The sequence below is a fragment of the Chiroxiphia lanceolata genome, chromosome 3, assembly GCF_009829145.1.
Source record: "Chiroxiphia lanceolata isolate bChiLan1 chromosome 3, bChiLan1.pri, whole genome shotgun sequence".
Taxonomy (NCBI): domain Eukaryota; kingdom Metazoa; phylum Chordata; class Aves; order Passeriformes; family Pipridae; genus Chiroxiphia; species Chiroxiphia lanceolata.
The window spans coordinates 19,207,276-19,225,924 of record NC_045639.1 but is presented as its reverse complement, the minus strand read 5'-3'; the positions used below and the strand labels follow the sequence as shown (position 1 = coordinate 19,225,924).

Here is an 18,649-nt window from a genome sequence, read left to right as displayed (position 1 = left end):
AATATGTTTCCATTATATTTACAATATATTCCAAGACAGCTATCCACATACTGTAGGCCATCAGTAGCATGAGATTATCAACACCCTCCCCCACATGCGAAAGCACAGCGACAGAAACTTTCACCTAAATTCCAGCCCTGTGGTTTTTTAGCAGTTGGATGTTTCTGTTTAGTCTTTCTCTGGATTTATTAAAATTGCAGGGGTACAAGAGCTCCCTGAAATTTTTATTCTGTACTATAAAGCTTGATAAAATATTTTGCAAGCAGGAAAACACAAGTGAGATGTTAATGGAAGCACAAAGCTGTATCCTGGATACAGTATGGTCCATTTACCTGTATCAAGGAGAAATGTCACACTGCAATGTGTGTGTGTGTTACCATGAGATAACACATGCCTTATGGGAATTAGGAAACACTTTGCCTTGCTTGTGCCTTCAGCAGACCGACGAGAATTATCTCATGGTAATAAGTAACCCAAAATGTCTAATTCTTGCAAGAAAGTGGCAAGGAGAAAACAAACAATTACTTCATTGTTATGAAAGATCACGTTCCTTCCCACTGACAAAAATGTTAGTGATTGAAGACGCCTTGGGAAGGTATCTGAACTATCCATATGCCCCTACCTAGTATGTCTATGGGTGTGCAGTTTATTATGCACACAGGTATAAATGCATAGAGATAGGTACCATTTTCAGATGTGCATAGACATTTTAAAAAAAACCTTTATGCCTATACCTAATAAATTATACACATATATTTAAATTTATAACTGTTTAACATGATGTTACTCTTTAACTGGAATTTGGAATTGCTTTGAACATATGGTACTGTTGCACCTTTTTAAATGTCCTAAATGCTTTTACTACAAGGATTTGTGTATAGGTTCATAACTCAGTTTCAGAAGCATCTAACAAGAAGCGTTTAATTTTGAAAACAACCAAATAGGCATATTTTAAATGATTTTATCAATTGCTTCTATAAATGGCAGTTAGTTTTTAACAGACTTTTAGGAAGATGCAGCTTTAATCCCGAGAATAATACCTTTTGTCCCCAAAATTTATTGTTTTATAGGTATTGAACCTTCTCTTGATTAGAGCAAACTGCAGGATTGTGACACATCATAAAGCACCTCCCTGCATACTTAACTTTTGAGGTTACTGCAGACTTACATGCCTGAAATCTGGCACAGAGAAGCAGGGACATGGCTATCTCATTATTTTCATCATCTCTGGGCAAAATTCTACCATTCTCAGCCTTAGGTTCTTCAGGAATTTGCCAGAAGCAAAAAACAAAATGAACCAAAACAAACAAACAAAAAAATACAAAAAGAAGGAAAAAAGTATGGGAGGATGTTAATATTTGACTTAAGGAATAGAATGATTTTATGTTAATTATTGATTTGTCATTTTTAGTGTATATGACATGTCCCTTGAGATTGATGAGATAGCTATAGAATATTAACAACCTTTACCCAGACTAACACTAAGCAAAATATTAACAACAAAAATTGCATTCCTTTAGTCTTATTATTGATAAAAGATCAAAGAACCAATCTGTAGCTCCATAAACATGGGCCTCGAGACACATTCTTCAGACTAAGGAGAGGGAATCAGCCCCTTCATTCATTTACAGAATCTAGCCTTCAGTGCTCATTACTATTTGATACACGACTAACACAAACATATTGCAGCCAATGGCTTGCTCATGAACTATGCATTAGGACAACTGCTTTGAGTACCAGCTGCCTATAATTTGGCCCGATTTGTTAGATGGCAGCATTGCTAATCCCTGTCTGTGCAACTCTCCAACCCATAGGAAGATTTCAGGATGGTTAATTCATGCAGTTTATGAACTAGATGAACACTTACACAGATATTTGCAAAACTTTCTTGCTATCTGGATATGCTTGCAAAGGAAATTCTGTTGATCAGCATTGTCAGAGGAAGCAAAACTGCGTTTTTATTTAACTCAAGACCCAAAAATATAAGAAAAAGAAGAGAGAAGCTTGGATTAACATGTAGAAAGTATGGTTCCACAAAAAGAAATTCTTGGTAGCCACAGTAACATCCCGCATGTGAGAAGATTAAGTTTTGGGGGTCTCTCTCTACTGTAGACTTTCTGGATAGACTCATTTATTCTTTTCATGCTTTTGTTGCCATTAGTACAAAGGGTATGAGATTTCCTAAGAATCCCAAGACAGACAGGTAAAAGTGAATTTTGCAGTTGCACTGAGCAAGTCTGAAGGGAGGAGGACTGGTAAGATCAGTGAAATGCAGATGGGGATAAGAAAAGAGTTTACTTTCTTTCCCCTTCCCAAAAGCAACAGCATTCTTCTTTCCTCTAAGAAGGAGCAGCCCCAACCTCCTCTCGTGCTGGGGAGAGGAGGTTGGGGCTGCTGGGAATAGAGGGAAAGAAGACTGAGATAGTGGCATAGTCGTGCTGCAGGGAAACCAAGAGCAAGGGTAGAGAGAAGGATGAGGTGGGATAGGGAGGGCTTGGAGCGCTGCTGCTAAGTGGTGGTGCCAGCAGCTGTGCTGTCAGGGGGTAGGGATCAGGTACTCAGGCTAGGACAACCCGTGCTGGCTGTGCAATCCCTGGAAGCCTGCCTCCCTCCCAGGGATGCCTGCTGCTGTGGGCCTTCTTTAAAGCTTCCCAATTGCATGGGATATGAGAATTACAATGAGAAAGATGCTCAGGAGGCATGGTGAAAGAGGTTGCATAAGTACAGGGATAGGATTATCCCAGAATCATATAAATGGTCTGGGTTGGAAGTGACCTTAAAGATCATCTAGTTCCAATGGCCCTGCCGTGGACCGAGACACCTTCCACTAGACCAGGTTGCTCAGAGCCCCATCAAACCTGACCTTGAACATTGCCAGGGATGGGGCATCCACAGTTTGTCTGGGCAACCTGTTCCAGCGCCTCAGCATCCTCACAGTCAAGAATTTCTTTCTAATATTCAATCTAAACCTACCTTCTGGCAGTTTGAAGACATTTCCCCTTGTCCTATCATTCACTACATGCCCTTGTAAGAAGTCCCTCTCCAGCTTTCTTGCAGGCCCTGGAAGGTGCTCTAAGGTCCCACCAAGTCTTCTCCAGGTTGAACAGCCCCAACTCTCAGCCTGTCTTTTCATCTTGTCAAGGAATTCCCATCTTCATTGATGGCTTTGTTTTAGATCTATATTAAGGGGCCTGATCAGTACTTTTCTGTAGCCTTTCATTAGTGGTTTTGCTGTCACAATAAATGAGTATGTGATTGTTAAATACTAGTCAATTTTGTTGGACCATCTTCCCTAAACTAAACAATATTTTATTGGCTTTGTTCCTTGGTATTCCACTCCCACCCTGCTATTTACTATGCCCATTTATTGTTTAATTTGAATTTTAGGCTGCTCTGCCATTTGTCCTCCACATCTCAACATGCTATATACCGGTAATAATAATAATAACCAAGATCCATATTCTGAGCTTGTTAACAGAAAGATAAATTTGAAGCTTCTGTGTAGGCTTCACCAGAGGTCTAGAGAGCTTACAAGAACCATGATCCTGACACTGAAGTTGCATATATATGCACTGCTTTTAGTGCAGATCATGTTGTAACATCAAGGGTTTTTTGTATGAAGCCTTAAACTCACTAGCCTCCTGGTCTCTCTCAGAGTATTAAAACAAATGAGCCTTATAAAGATTAAGTAGCACTTGTAATTAGTACCACAATTACAATGAGAGTGGAATCTATCACCATGCACTATTTAGATATTATTACTATGTATTAACATTTGCTTTGGCCTGTAAGATGAGTCACTGTCTGCATTAATGATGATGGGGACCAGATTGTCTGCTGGTATATACTGGGATAGCCCCAGCGGGGTCACCAGAGAGGAGCTGTCTTACAGCCCCAGGGATTAGGGCCCTGGCAGCTCTACCATGAGCCTCACTGGGAGTCAGATCCTGTCTCTAGTGTGTTTTCTCTAGAAGGTAAATAAAATGAATAGCTAACTAGGAATGAAAATCAGGGAAGGAAAAAATACTTGCACAAATGTGTGGTTCACTTTTGGTGATTCAAGTTTACTGTACATGCTACGTCAAAACAAATCTTTGCAATTACATTTTTCTTGGGGGAAGGGAGGTGGTTTTTTTTTTCTGAACTCCTACACCCTGGTTAAAAGCTTAAAGCAGGCTGAGTTGTGTAAGGTTGTGTTGAGACTGATTAGACAGGAAAGCACGCTGTGACACTCCCATCCGTGTGAAAGAAGAACGAACCAGCTCCTGAAGTCCGTCCTTGCTGCAGCTTGATCTTCCTCCTACATGTTCATGTCAGCAGTCCTGATGCAGGAGCAGCAGATGCATCCAGTTCTTACTCAGCAACAACTGCTATGGAAATCAGAAGGAAGAGTGTGGGCTCAGCTGGTTTTTATCCATCAGGATTTGAACTATTGCAAGTTCTCTTTCTAGTAAAAACTCAGTAAAAACTGACAGGAGGTCTCAAGATTTCTTCCAGTGCATTTTCAATGTACTTCTGTGGGGCAAATATGAGCAATAGATGAGAAGTGCCAAAAGTTAGGCTTATGACACAAATCTAACCTGAAAAATTTGTATATATATTTCAGTTTTGCAACAGAAATAAACTTTGGCATTGTCAAAGATGGATTTGCAAACCATACCGGAAAATGTTTTGGTACCCCAGTGAGATCTTCTATCCCACACTTCATTGCAATCACATCGGGTCTGTGTGAAAAATGAAATCATTCTCTCAGGTAAACCATTAGCCTACTAAACTTATTCTCAGATATTCTTTTTAGCTTTTTAGTGCTCCTAAAAGGTGCTGGACTTTACAGTACTTCAGCTATATGTCCTTAGTTCATTTTACATCACTGTCACCAACACTGGGTAGCCAAGTTTCGAATATCCCAGAATAAAGACTGGCATTTTCTTCCATCCCTGTAAGCGCCGGCACCATCACAGAGCATTTTCACTGACTTTAAACTAAGCTCATAATTTACAGAGGGGAACAACTTTTCCTGTAGCAGCAGAGGCATATCAGGTGCCAGATAGGAACAACTGGCCATGGTTAACCCCTGATAGATTTGAACAGTGACCTAGATATCAGAAGCAGCATAGCACATAACAACATGAAATACAAACAAAATCCATAACCTCTATTAAATATAGTGTTGCATTTCATCCTACTGCAGATACGTCATTATCGTGCTGTGGGCAAAGATGAAAATAGCATGCCTGATATTTTGTATTTATATAATGCATAATAATGCTTAGCATACGTAGAGCACTGTTCATTCTCAAAACACTTAAAATCATTTAAACCTCAAAGAAACTGTGAGGTGGAGCAGTATATTGCTTCTATTTGGCTTTTTTAAATCATTATTTTTCCACTAAAACTTACAAGTGCATCACATTCAAGGAACAATAGACCTATGGTCAAATTCTGATCAAAGTGCTTTCGTGAAACTGCTAATTATCTTTGAAGCCAATGGAAAATTTCCAGCACTATGACCAAAATCAGAACTTGGATCCTATTCATACATGCCATAAAGCTGAATTGTTATTGGATAGCTTGGTACATCTAAAAATAAACCCTTTGGTTTATTTTTATCTCATTCTGGAAATCGGGTTGACATTGTTTCTTACTTCTCTGGATAACTTAAAAAGTAGAATCTGACAACATGCTGCTTTTCTTGTTTTCTGTGTTCTCCTCTCCATTTCCAGGCACCCTCATTTCACAGGCTGGGAAAGCAAGATGACATGGTTTTGCACGGCGATGGTACTGGTGGCAGACTTGGGCCCTGTACAGTCAGTTATCACATCTCAGCAGTGACCAGGCAACTCAGAGTAAGGTTCTTTTTGCTCTCCCTCCACTTGACTTCAAGGTGTTGTTTTTGTGCAGACATTTAGTCAATTCAGAGTGAACTCTGGTACCTTGCAATTCTCATCTGGTTGTTCGATACCCCCTTAGGACTCTTTAAAGGAGACCTCTAGAATCGGTCCTCTTTTAAATCCATCCCTGAAGCTATTGCAGACGAGGTTACTGCCAGCTCCAGCTCAGTGGCTGTTACAGGAGGTCCAGATGGCCTTTCTCTGCTCCTGATTACCTTGGAGAAGGAAGGACGGATTTCAGATTAGTCTTCAGTCCACTGTAAAATGCGGTCAGTAAGACTCATGGCAGTAAGCAGTGATTGGCCACTTTGTTCCACATACAAGTTCTGAGAGAAATAAAATTTACTTTCTCTCATGGAAGTAGCGCATTCATTTGAACAGGTCATTGTGGTTGAACTGTTAAAAAGTCCAGGAATGCCTGTGTCAGTTCTTCCCTTCCAACATTTTATTCTATCCTGTCATTTTGTCAATTAAGGCTATTTTGCCAGTTCAGTGCAGTCAGCGGAAAACAAAACGAGGAGCCTGCTTTTTCTGGGGGGGGTGGGAGGGCTAGAGCAGAGATGGAAAAAAAGTACCACACAACCCCAGTCATATTAAGTCTCTAAAGTGGTAGAATGACTCAGTAAAAAAATGAAACCTAGTACACTCAACAAAGTATTTTAACTAAATAAAATATTACAAAAATAAGTCCTAAATAAGTAAAGAAATATACCCATCCCCTCTCCCCCCATACACATGCTGAAATGCTGCAGTCAGGAGTTTAGCTCAAATCTTTCTTTCCTTGCTCTCCTTAAAATGGGCAGAGGAAAGACTCCTCAAACTGCCCCCATGCTCCCTGAGGATTACATAGGGTCTTTGCAACAGTCAGGGACTTTCCTGTTACAGAATCATTTATTGCATCAACTCATAGCAAAACCAGGAAATTGTTCCTGGATCAAAAGCTGTTCTTCCTTGGATCAGAATATGCAATACTGCTGCAGGATAGCTTCACACCTTTCTGCATCAAGGAGCTCTTGTTGTGCTAATGTAGAATACATCTTCAGAAAAATTAAGATTTTTGCCAGGGGTAGCAGCTCTATTTAGCACAGAGTTTCTGTTTCCACAGAAACCGCACCACTGAAGTCTGCAGAGGGCAGATGCAGAGTGAGAATATCTGTGACCACTTAGGTTAATTGCCTTTCCCAACTCTTCCCCCACTTCTGGTCTCTGGTGGCCCTCTAAAGATCAATGGCAGATCACCAGGCATCTCGTTGCAGGCTTTCTGCCATCCTTCCCCATCTCCTGGGGTTATCTAAAGCTGGGTTTAAGACAGTACCCAGAGGGTCCTTAAGGACCACTTTTATCGAGTCTGCTGTCTCCTTTGTCCCTGGCTTCCTCTCTGTTCCTGGACAGGCCATTTAGTCCCTCTGCTCCTCAGATCCACAGCTGAGCAACAGCTAGGAAAGCTTCCCAGCTCTAATGCAGAGCTGCGTTATGTCTTGTGTGATAGCTCAGATACAGCTATGATAGGAATTGTGTAAGTACCTGATTTAAATAGTTATTTTACTCTTTAACATGTTTTCATAACAAATAAATATTTTCAGATAAAAGGAATACCAAGATATTGGATATACAGATACATTACAGATACTTCCAACATGCTACATTCTCTTTTCATTGTTATTACTCTCTGATACATAGTCTTTTCTAAGAATATTAATGTTTCCCCAAAAAAATGAATAGTAAAAAAGATATTTTCAGTGCTGATGCATGAAAATGATTTAAGCCTTACCTCCTTTGCCAAGAAACTTAATCCAAACTCAAGCTACCAAAAAAAAAAAAAAAAAGGAAAGAAAATGAGACTTTTTTAAAAAGCAAGTTTGAAACCACTACTGAAAGCCACAACAGTCAAAAAATGCTGCAGCAAATGAAATCAAGGGGTGAAATTCATGCAGTTGCCATTGCCCCAGGTTTCATTGTGGTTCTACCTCAGTGCTACAGTGGCTTGCTCGTTTCCTTTCTGAAACTTTTCAGATGTGGGAAGAAGCTGGCTCTGTGGCTGAAGAGACTGGGGGCATCAAATGAAAGATGAGATATCAAAGCTGAAGGAAACAATCAAAACTACCTATTTTTAGCAATGAGAACCAGTGCAGAGATCTTTAACAAAGTGGGACCAGTTTACTACACACTTCTGTTTTTTTTAGGCCATCAGAGCATGCCCGAGGACAGAGCAACTACCCTTACAAGCTTCTTCAGACCATTGGCAACCTATGTGTTTAAGAGATAGTTCTTCCTACTCCGGAGTAAATTTGCTGATACCATTTTAGAGGCCTTTGAGATGTGCAAGAATGCTCTGTAACTATAAAGTTGTACTACGATTTTATTATACTCCTCCCAGGCTGATCATTGTTTCCATATGAAGTTCCTACACGGGCATTCTTATGGCAGTTCCTCATACTGGCATCAAAACAATAAAAATCTTCAGTTACTCAGAAAATGTGAAGACACAAACTTAATTACATTTAGGGAAAAAAATATCAGTACAACTGACCTTGAGACAAATTCTGGCCTGTTAAGCGTATCTAAAACTTTTTTTTGTTTTGCATATACATGATAAGAGTATTCACAAGGGGTATGAGTTGCTATTCAAATTAAAAGAAAAAGCTAATTTGTTTGCAGGTTTAAAGTATTTGGGCAAATTATGAGTTCCTTAACTTTTCACTAAGACTGTACTTTCTCATGATTCTTACGGCAAAATCAGAATCTTGACTGTAACTAATAATATATTTACAAAAGCTACACATATTCAGAGCACATATAATTTTGCCCTGTGTCCCTCATGAAAGTAAACAACCCATGGAGCCTTGTATCTGTAGTTTGTAATGACTCCAGGACTCCCTAATGCTATTGCAGCTTTATTATGTGCAGCTGGAGGTATTTTACTCTTTCATATTTGCCAGGTCTTTCATTTAGTTTTCCACACTACAGATGTCCTGGTGTAATGAAAGGCAATACACAGACCATGATTTTGCTCTATTTTATTCACATCTCAGTGGTCACCTGTTCCTGTGTTATTACTGAACCTCTTACCCTTTTGCTGTTGAGAACTGAATTTGAACATTGTGGGAAAAGGTTTCATTCAAGTCAGTGTCTGAAATCACTGCTAAGTAGTGGATAGGATCCAGTTACTGTTAAGGTGCTGAAATATCCACACTTTTAAGTGCTGAAGTTCAAGTCAGTCACTAAATTAATGACAGACCATCCAAGGGGGGTCCAGAGGGAGTGCTGGAGCCAGGAAGCCAGCCTTGTGCCTGGCTGGAGGGACCAAGGCTCCTGTGCTTGTCTGGCTGCACTCCTCCCATCCAGCACATCCCTGTAAAGAAAAAGAGCAGGCCTAAGCACCAGCCATCTGGCTTCATGGAGGGGGAGGCACATGGGCTTGGCTTTACAAGGCATAAAGAAACGAGACTATTCTGCCTGTGTGCTGGGAAGCTGCAGCTGATTCACTGCTGGAGCTCCCCTTGGGAGGGAAAAGTGCCTACAAAGCTCACTGACACCTCAGTTTCCTCACTAAACAAAGTTGTCTAGTCACCAATAAACACGCCATTTCTGGCAAAATGAAGAGAATGAGCGCTTTTCAGAATAATAACGGTGTAAAAGTTTAAATCTTGAGATCTGCGTCCTTTCTCTTTGCCTGAACCAGCCAGGAACAAAACAACCAGGTACTTGCCCGGGGTTGAGCAGGCATCTGTGCAAGTTTCTTGGAGCTCAGGGTAAAAGAGTACAACCTCTAGTCAGAGCTTTCTATTGACATGAGTCTGTTCTTTTCAATTCTGATGTGAGGAACCAAGGCTTCCTCCAGCTTCTCAAAACATGGTCTCCCAAGAAAAACGCTCCTACCTTTCCAAAATGACAGCCTTCCCCTTGCTGCCTGGTGCTTCCACCCCTCTACAGCTGCAGAGGCTGTGCTGCTGCCACCACTGGAGCTTGTGTGTGCTCTGTGACTCACATTGGGCACTGGGTAGGACTTAATGCCACTTGAAGCAGCAATAACTTCCTGCATATTTTATTGCAGGTCTCAGATAGTTTGGAGCATCCTCCTTCCAGGCCATTTTTGTGCTCAACCCATTGCCTCTCTTCTCTTTTGTCCGTTTGGAGAGTGGCCAGTGGATGATGGGACCATCTCTGTCATAACCTTCTCTCTTCCACGCAGCTCTTCAGTCATTGTCCCTGCATTTTTCCCACCTGGAGGAAAGAAGAAGCCTGTAGTAATAACACAACAAAATTAAACCGAGCTATTAAATGACTGAGTGACCTTATCAACAAGAAAGATGATAACAGTAACAACCACAGCCAAAGCAACTGCAAAGTAGATCTTCAGAAAACAAGAATTATTACATTATTACACTTTTAATTTCTGATGACCCAACATTTTGGGTCACCAATTTGAATTACTGACCAAAGCATATTCAAATTGTAAGGCAGGAAGTCTTTCTAAGCTTTCCTTTAGTTGGTGGTGCCATTAAACACACTTAGGTACGTTGTTGTGGTCAGAGAAGAAAGGAGTGCAAACTCCAATGTCTTTCTAAATCCATACCATGATGGGTTTACATCAGCGGGAGTTTTGACCAAGTAAGGGTTGCAGAGTCAGACCCCACGCAGAGCCCCAGACACAGCCTTGTTCTTATTTGGGATAAAAGCAAATGCACTTTGATGAGCTAAGCAACTAAACTGGGTTAATATCCAGTTTGTCAACAAACTTGTTTTGACATGCTGGCTCGACCATGGCTGTTTACCTCAAGCAAACCCAATCCTGGATTATTTTGTTCCCAGTAAAAACAAAAGACCCTAAAATTTCCCTTGCAGTCAGTAGTGCCAGCTATGTGCGGAGAGAGCCATGAGCTCACAGAGGCCCTTGCCAGGATTTGGGAGGCTTTGGTCAGAGGACTAGCTGGGAACCTCTGTCATTCCAGACTGACGAATCATGAATGTTCAGAGCAACGTGATGCTGAATGTGCAAACAGTGAGTCCACTTATGCTGCTCATATAACACAGGGATGTTCTCTGCCCATCCCTGCATCAGATGCAGAGGAAGTTTTCTAAACATGTGGAAAACTCCACTCTAAGCTGACCAGTGCTGAGGAGCTGGGGGCACCTCTTGAATCATACCAGAATTAATACAGCCAGAATAAAATATCCTCTACTAGTGTATCTATAAATATAGGTGTGTGTGTATATATTATCTATAAGTAATGTATAACAGTCCATACTCTTTCACAAGCACCTAAGGGCTTCCTGAAGACAGACATACAACTTATGAAGTGCCTTCCAAAATGTTTTCATAAGGAAGATCTTACAGAAAAAGGATTGTGTTTACACAATTTATGAAGATGTTTACAGCTCCAGCTACCCAGATGTGTCGAAATATTGCAATGGAAATTCAGACCTACTGTTTTTCTTTTTTTTTTTTGGTGCAGGCGAGGTTGTTCGTATTTTTGCAGATTATTTTTAGAATTTGGTGAAGGGTTCAGCCGGTTTTATAGCAAAAGCTGCTGCCATGTAAACACTAGTAACTTCTCAAAGATAAAAATGTGTATGGTTCTAATTTTAAGCACATGAGGTCACTGGTTAAGTGTTCGAGGACTGCGCACCCATCGGACATGAGTGGAAGGATGTTCTGCAAAGTCTTGTTGATCCCATTTCAGCTTCAAGTGAGTAAGGGAGGCCAGTTGGCCTTAGCAAAGGTGCAGAAATAAATGTCTTGATTTACACAGATGTTCTGCGGGGTTTACAAAGCTCCAGAAAGTCAGTGCCTTGTGGACTTGGAGCTGTGGGAGGGGCAGGCAGGACTGCTCCTGGTAAGAAGAGACAACTGAGAGACAAGAGACAATCCCTGGCAACCCACTGGCCACGATAAGCAGGCCCCAGCACCCCCGCGGGCTCCGTCCCGCATCCCTCACACAGAGGGTTTAGGAATCCCCAGCTCCCCGAGCCCCGCTGGATTCCTCATCGCTCCCGGGCCTCCTCATCCCGCCAGGCTGAGGGACACGCCCGGTCCCCCGGCGGGCCCTGGCCCAGGGGCGCTGCGACACGCCCTTCCCGCGGCCTCCCTCACACCTGTGCCACAGAACCACAGGATATCCCAGGCTGGAACGAGCCCACAGGGATCATCGAGTCCAACTCCTGGCCCTGCACAGGACACCCCAAGAACCACACCATGTGCCCGAGAGCATTGTCCAAACGCTTCTTGAACTCTGTCAGGCTTGGTGCTGTGACCACTTCCCTGGGGAGCCTGTTCCAGTGCCCAACCACCCTCTGGGTGAAGAACCTTTTCCCAACATTCAGCCTTGACCTCCACTGACACAGCTTCAAGCCATTCCCCCGGGTGCTGTCACCGGTCACCAGAGAGAAGAGATCGGTGCCTGCCCCTCCGCTTCCCCTCGGGAGGAAGCTGCGGACAGCTATGAGGTCCCGTCCCACCTCACCCCGGCCCCCACCCGGGCCGGGCCCGTGATGGGGCCGCGGCCACAGCGGCGGTGGCGGCGCCGGCCCCGCCCGCCCGCGTTTGCCGCGCCCGCCCGCCCCGCGCGGCGCTTCCTGCGGCGGGGCCGGCGGGGCGGGGGCCGGCAGGGGGAGGAGGCGGAGGAGGAGGGGACAGACGGGGAGGGGAGCGGGGAGGAGGGGCTGGTGCTGCTGCCGGATGCAGTGAGGAGGCGCCGCGGCCCCCCTGCGCTGCTGGCCGCTCACCTGAGCGGGCGGGAGGGCGGAGGAGGAGGAGGAGCCGCTGGCGCCCGAGCTGCGCGGAGCCCGGCGGTGAGGCGGGCGGAGGGTCGGCGGGGCGGGCGAGGCGATGGCGCCCGGCGCGTAGCGGGCAGGAGGCCCCGCGTCCCGCCGTGTGCGCCCGGCTGCCGGCGGGGGCGGCCGGCGGGCTCCGGCGCGGCCTAGGAGCGGCCTCTCCCCTCAGAGCGCCGGGCGCGGCGCCGCGGCGGCCCACACCATGTCCACCCGCACGCCGCTGCCCACCGTCAACGAGCGGGACACCGAGAACGTGAGTGCCGCGACGGGACGCCCTCTCTCTCCCTCTCCACTTCCCTCCCACCCTCCTCCTCTCCCCGGCACCCGCGGCGGCCCGGCCCGCCGTGCCGCCCCGGCCGGGTGCCCCAGGGGCGGGCGGGCCTTGGCCGGGCCGGCACCGCCGCCTGCCCGTGCCCCGGGCTCCTCCGTGCGGCGCTGCCGGGGCGGGTCCGGCCCGCCGCGCTCCACGTCGCCCCAGCGCCCCGCGGGCCTGGGCCTCCCGCAGGGAGCGCTCCCGCAGCCCTTTCCAGCGCGGCCGGGCCGGGCTGGGCCGGACTGCCCTTATATGTCCTCGGCTGTCGGCGCACACGGGCCCCCGCCGGGCAGAGGCCTGTAGCCCCCGCGGGCGGCAGCCCCGCCTTAGGGCGTCCCCCGCCCCGGGCACCTCCGCGCCTGGGCCGGGATATCCACTTGTGGGCTGTCAGACCGCCCGGTGCTTGGCCCTGTTTGGCTTTCTGGGGTTCAGCGGTACTTGCTCTTTGTTCAGTTTGCACCCCCAAGACGGTCCCTGGTGTTGCTGTATTCCTTCCTCTGTTTTGCTTTGTGTTGCCTCTCAGAGAGGCTGTGGTCGGGTCCTTGATTCCTCCCGAGTTCGTTATATCTTCCTTTGTGCTCTGTTTAAACATCTTTGCGCTCTCCTCTGCTCCGCCCGGGCTCGGCGGAGCGGGAGCACGGTGGTGTTCTCTGCTGTGGTAGTCTTCCGTAGAAAACAACCAGTCTTGGCTACGATAGACAGTGTGCCTGACGAATGCTGGACCCTGTCTGGTCCTGTCCATCAGTGGTGATTATTTAAATTGGCGGTAGTGTGGGAGGTGTGACGTTTTCCTCTTGGGTGAGGGGACCAATGTTAAAAGTGGTATGTTTGCAATGTAGGTATTGTTAGTTGCCTTTGGGAAGGTGGCAGAAGGAGGGCAAAAGGAGCCATACCCACCTTCTACTTGGGTGGAAAGTGATTGGTAAGAAACGAAGAAAGATGGCCTAATGGGCTGAAAGTGGTTGAAGAAGCTGCTTGTTTGTATTGAATCAATCTACAGAGGTTCTGGTCAACAGTAGGAGCTTATAAGGTTTGGTACTGTACAGGCCCAAACAATAGTCTCTTCTGAATAGCTTACTGACTGATATAAAATGAAAAGTGAATATGAGAAGAGGATTTGGAAGACAGAGGTAACAGAAATGAGGTAATATAGCTAAAGAAGTGAAACCCTAGCTTGGTGAATTTTTATAATGAACTTTTAATATCAGTTGCTCCGTGGAAGTTTAATTGACACAGCGATATCAGTGTTATTACTGGTTAAAGCAAATAGACGTATTCGGTCTGTCCTTACTCTTCATGGGCTGATGAGTTCTGTGTTATTGTCACAACGAAAGTAAGTCCTTGAGATGGAAACTTCGATTTAATTAAATGATAAAGCCCAGGTTTGTGCGATATGTGTTACTCATGAGTCTCCATTTCAAATGTATATGGGAACGTCGATGAGAGAGAGATGACAGGAAGGGACATATACAGGCATATATCCAGTAATATAGTGCATAAGACTTGCAAAATTTACACAAGGCAGATGGAAATATTCTAAAATGTCATCATCTTTTATAGGATGAAAACTTCAATTAAAATGTTAGTAGTTCATTTAAAAGATATGCTACTTGGAATGGCTCAATTTTGACACTTAGGGAATAGTAAGTGTTATTTTTTTATTGTTGTAATTTCAGGGAGTGCATTGGGTATCTAAAAACCCCCGTGTTTGTACAGGGTATCAGAATACTGCAAATTGCACATTTGTTTCTGAAAACCTTGGTGTAAGTCTGCAACCTAATACCAATGAATATAATCCTCCAACCAGATAAACAGCAAAGAGCTGTGCAGTAGTAAGTTCCTAAATCTACACAAAGTAATTCCAGTGCTGTCATTAGTGTGGCGTCTGCTGGGTTTTGGAGCAGAGACCTTGAGGTTTGCCCATCAGGCAGCCTCAGGAAGCCGTCTTTGCTGCCCATGGTGTCCCTGACTTTTGCTAAAGTGGCAAATGTAGGATGGAGGAGGTGGTCCGTTGCTGACTTCCTGATCAGCAGCATTCCTTGATTTAAAATGGATTCTGTGAGGGTGAGGTGAGACTCTTAATTTACTTTTAATGTGCTTCCTTCTGCTAATAAACACTAATGGACTGGGGAACTGTTTATGCTGATGGGTCTTGATGTACAAAGTGGAGCTAGTAAGCTCTGGGTAACTGAGGCAGTGAGAAGTTGCAGGAAAAGGGAGAAGTAATTGGAAAGAGTGAGGAGTTAAGGAGCAGGTTTTGGCCTGGTAAAAAAATACATCTTTATAGTGCTTATTTCTAATCCTCGAGTATGTATATTAGGAAAGCTCTCCCAAGTTCTGCAGCTAGTGGTGATCTTCAGGAGAGGCTCTTTTCTTCCCTCTCATGCGTGTGGCCATCTTGACAGTGTGGCTCCATTGTGTGACTCCCAAGGGACAGACTGTAGCTCTGTATCCCAGAGAGAGCTGATTGATGGTTCTGACTACAAACCTACGTGCCCGTCCAGCTGTGCTTTGCACATGGTGTGAGGTTGTTTCATGAAATCACAGGGAACTACCCTACCACCACCACTCTGTCTCTTGACAGCTGCTTTCAGTACTTTAAAATAGAAAATAAATAAAACTTTAATGTGTCTTTCCCTCAGTGTGCAGGCATCTGTTACATCCTTTGAAAAGTAATATAATAATTGGATATAGCACCTATCATAAGAATATACATTCCTTGAGGAATTACAGGAGTTCCTGATGGGATGGGTGACAAACTTGCATATTTCCATAATTCTTTGTGCCTTTTATCCCACTGCGTCCTTTGAAAATAGTCTAGAAGGGATAAGATCATGCAGCATATTCCTTGATAAAGTCTTATCAGAAAGCTGGAGAAATAATTACAGGAACCATCAACAACGGGCACACAACAGGTGGAGGGAGCCAGCGGTGTGGAGCAGTGTGTGTGTAACTGATAGGTCTGCCTTGTGCAGATTCACACCCTTTGTCTTTTCTTTGCCTTTTTGCTGTTTCTGACATCTCCCAGCGCTATGTTGAGCTTCTCTAGCAAATGTCCATAAATACTTTTCACTGGAAATGTTATTTCTCTTTCGTGAAAGCTGTGTTTAAGGAAAATAAATAGATTATGATTGTCAAACACTTATTCTTACTGAACAGTTTATTGGGAAACTTGGGGAAATTAATGGGTGGAGGCTGTACTGTATTTTCATGCCTATTACCGGATTTGTTTTTTCAAATGAGGGGTAGGAGTGGTATTCAAAATAATAATTTCCCTGTGTTTTGATTTTGTACATGTAACTATTTACAGCTTCCTCTTGATACATTTTACGTAGGCTGTGACGGGTAATGTGTCAGTGCATTGAAACACTTGCAGTTGGGGTTAGTTTGGGTGAACTGAACTTCCCTTCTCTGCTGTCGCTGGAGAAGGAGAAGGACAGGAATCAAAAGCTTTGAGCTAGAATCTCTTGTTTTCTTTGAGTTGGTATTAATTGAGGAGAGAGGAGCTTCTATATTTTTCCCTTCATGGTGTGTTGTGTTGTGTTGTTAAATTGGGGAATGGTTTTCTTGAATTAAGGCAAAAGAAAAGACATGCATCAGTAATATATTCTCCTAAATGTTTTTGGGGAGCTCTGGATAAGAAAATACTCATGGAGATTCAACAGTTGATTGCTGTATAGTACTTTTAATAAAATTAATAAAAATGAGAATGCTGTAGTTTGCTTTTTTCTGATTTAAGGCTCTGTTTAGTTTGGCATAAGAATACAATTTTTTTTTTCTCTATGGTAAGTGTAATTCAATCTTTCAAAGGTATTACTGTTACCTGTGAGGGTATTACTGTTTATTTGTGTTGTGGTCTCACCCATCTAGCTAAGTTTTAAGGTATTATTTTGTTTTGTACTTTTCAGAGGCATCAAAGTTGTTTAATTCTGCTGGGGCAATCTGGCACGTTTACAATAAAAGAAGGAACAAACAAGGCAGGAGTGCTGGATGATAACTCTGGCCAGGGTCAAGGAGGAATGTGGGAATTGTGGTTTGTCTTACCTAGCCAGTGCTGTATGAGAATGATTGAGATGTCACATCAGGGGGAGTTTTATGGAAGGATAAAACAGTGACCTATGGTCATGTGATTTGCTTCATTATCATATAAATAATTATAATTTTGACTCATGCACACCTATTTGTGGGCTGTTGAGGGAAGGGTGATGTCTCAGATGCCAGCTAAAGTGGGTGTGGTTAAGGATGCCTTTCTGATAGGGGAGACTACTGGACAGCTGCATTTTAAAGAGGAAAAAATTGAACACGGCAAGAGATAAGAAGATAGAGTGAAGTAGTCAAGTTGGGATGATAATGATTATACCATGTTTAATTTCTTTTTTTTTTTTTCCCCTTCTGGATTTGCTTTTGCACAATAAGAACACATGGTTTTGATTTGGACAGAGGGGGCGTGGGAGAAAGTATCTGACAAGAATTCTTTCCTTCAGTGCCTTAAGCAGAAGAATGGCCTAGTTTCCAAGCCTTATGGGTTCAAGAGTACATCTGTATCTCTCTTATCCACAGGAGATGGACTTGAGCAAAGTGAGGAATGCCTGTGTTTTTTCCTTGCAAGATTGTTTTTCTTGATCATAAATACACCATTAGGTTGTATGTTTGTTTGAACAGGGTATGTTCTAATCTTATTTTGAGGGTTTGTGTTTCCTCTGTGCAGACTTTGTTTTTGTTGTTTTGCTTCACATCTGGAGCAAGCTCCTATGTTGTGAGGGGAAGACACATTTAGCTAGAGCATCGTGCACAGAGAGAGCAAGGCTCAATTTGTTATGAAGTATGATATCCATTTTGAAGTGAACCTTCTGCGTGGGTCAGAGAGAGAGCAATTGGACAGGTGGTATAGATGTTTAGTTTCATTTTCCTTATGTAAAGAGAAATATTTTGGTACAAAGAAGTGAAAATGTAGCTTCATGCTTCGGTGTTCTTTCTAGACATTGTGAAAGTATACAGAGTTAAAGTTCAGAAAGAGTTAATGCAGTTTGCTTGTAGTACTTGTTTCATTTCATACTTCATGGGGCTTTTGAGGTTCGTAGGTAAACAGAAAGTTAGATTGTTTGTGGTCGACATTCTGAAAACTGTACTTCCATGGTCAGTGGAGTTAAACACTGAACTAGAACAAGGAGGTTATGTTCTAGGGAGACTTGTTGTCAGTGAGGTCTTTACTGGCATATTTTTCTTGATCGTATGGACTTATTGTTTATATTAATACAATCTTTTTTAAAAAAATTGACTCTACACTTAAAGTGTTTTAATCATCAGCAAAGGTATGATTTTTTTCCCCCATAACACCCTATTATATTTGCGAATTAATGTTTCCGCTATAAATGTGTTAAGTTTCTACCATCACAGTTGCTGTTGCTTAGCAGAGGAAGCTCCTGATAACTTCTAATTGACCTCAATAGTTTAAACACAGAAAAAGGATTAATTTCATTTTTCTTTTAAGCACAGATACAGTGATTTCTGTAAAATTATGTTCTTGATCAGTGACTTGTATTCACACTTGCAGATCTTTTTTCTTGTCCTCAGAATTTATTACAGACCTGGCCTTTATATCTTACTGATGCTTGAGAGAACTTTAAACAATTTTCCAGCAGAGCAGATTCACTGAGAAACTATCCTGTTA

At 43.5% G+C, this 18,649-nt stretch overlaps 1 protein-coding gene and 2 long non-coding RNA genes across 7 annotated transcripts in view; 1 reads left to right on the top strand and 2 right to left on the bottom strand.

The window, feature by feature from the left end:
* Positions 1-4,043: 4,043 nt before the first annotated feature.
* On the bottom strand, positions 4,044-6,425 carry LOC116784459. Its single transcript, XR_004356078.1, has 2 exons — positions 5,646-6,425; positions 4,044-4,370 (listed from the first exon to the last, which is right to left on the bottom strand). It is a non-coding gene; the product is annotated as an uncharacterized LOC116784459 (long non-coding RNA).
* A 1,854-nt stretch (positions 6,426-8,279) lies between these two features.
* Positions 8,280-12,114, bottom strand: LOC116784187. The gene is made up of 3 exons (XR_004355988.1): positions 11,522-12,114; positions 9,771-10,133; positions 8,280-9,243 (listed from the first exon to the last, which is right to left on the bottom strand). It is a non-coding gene; the product is annotated as an uncharacterized LOC116784187 (long non-coding RNA).
* Positions 12,115-12,709: 595 nt separating this feature from the next.
* Positions 12,710-18,649, top strand: part of MARK1 (microtubule affinity regulating kinase 1) — a 58,463-nt gene continuing 52,523 nt past the window's right edge. For 4 of the 5 annotated variants that reach the window (XM_032682508.1, XM_032682506.1, XM_032682507.1 and 1 more), the window contains exon 1: positions 12,792-12,918. In XM_032682508.1, the coding sequence (XP_032538399.1) occupies positions 12,868-12,918 (51 nt within the window). In that variant the 5' untranslated portion in view covers positions 12,792-12,867. Of the gene's footprint in view, positions 12,919-18,649 lie in introns of all 5 variants that reach the window. The other variant, XR_004355987.1, reaches the window with a different exon arrangement.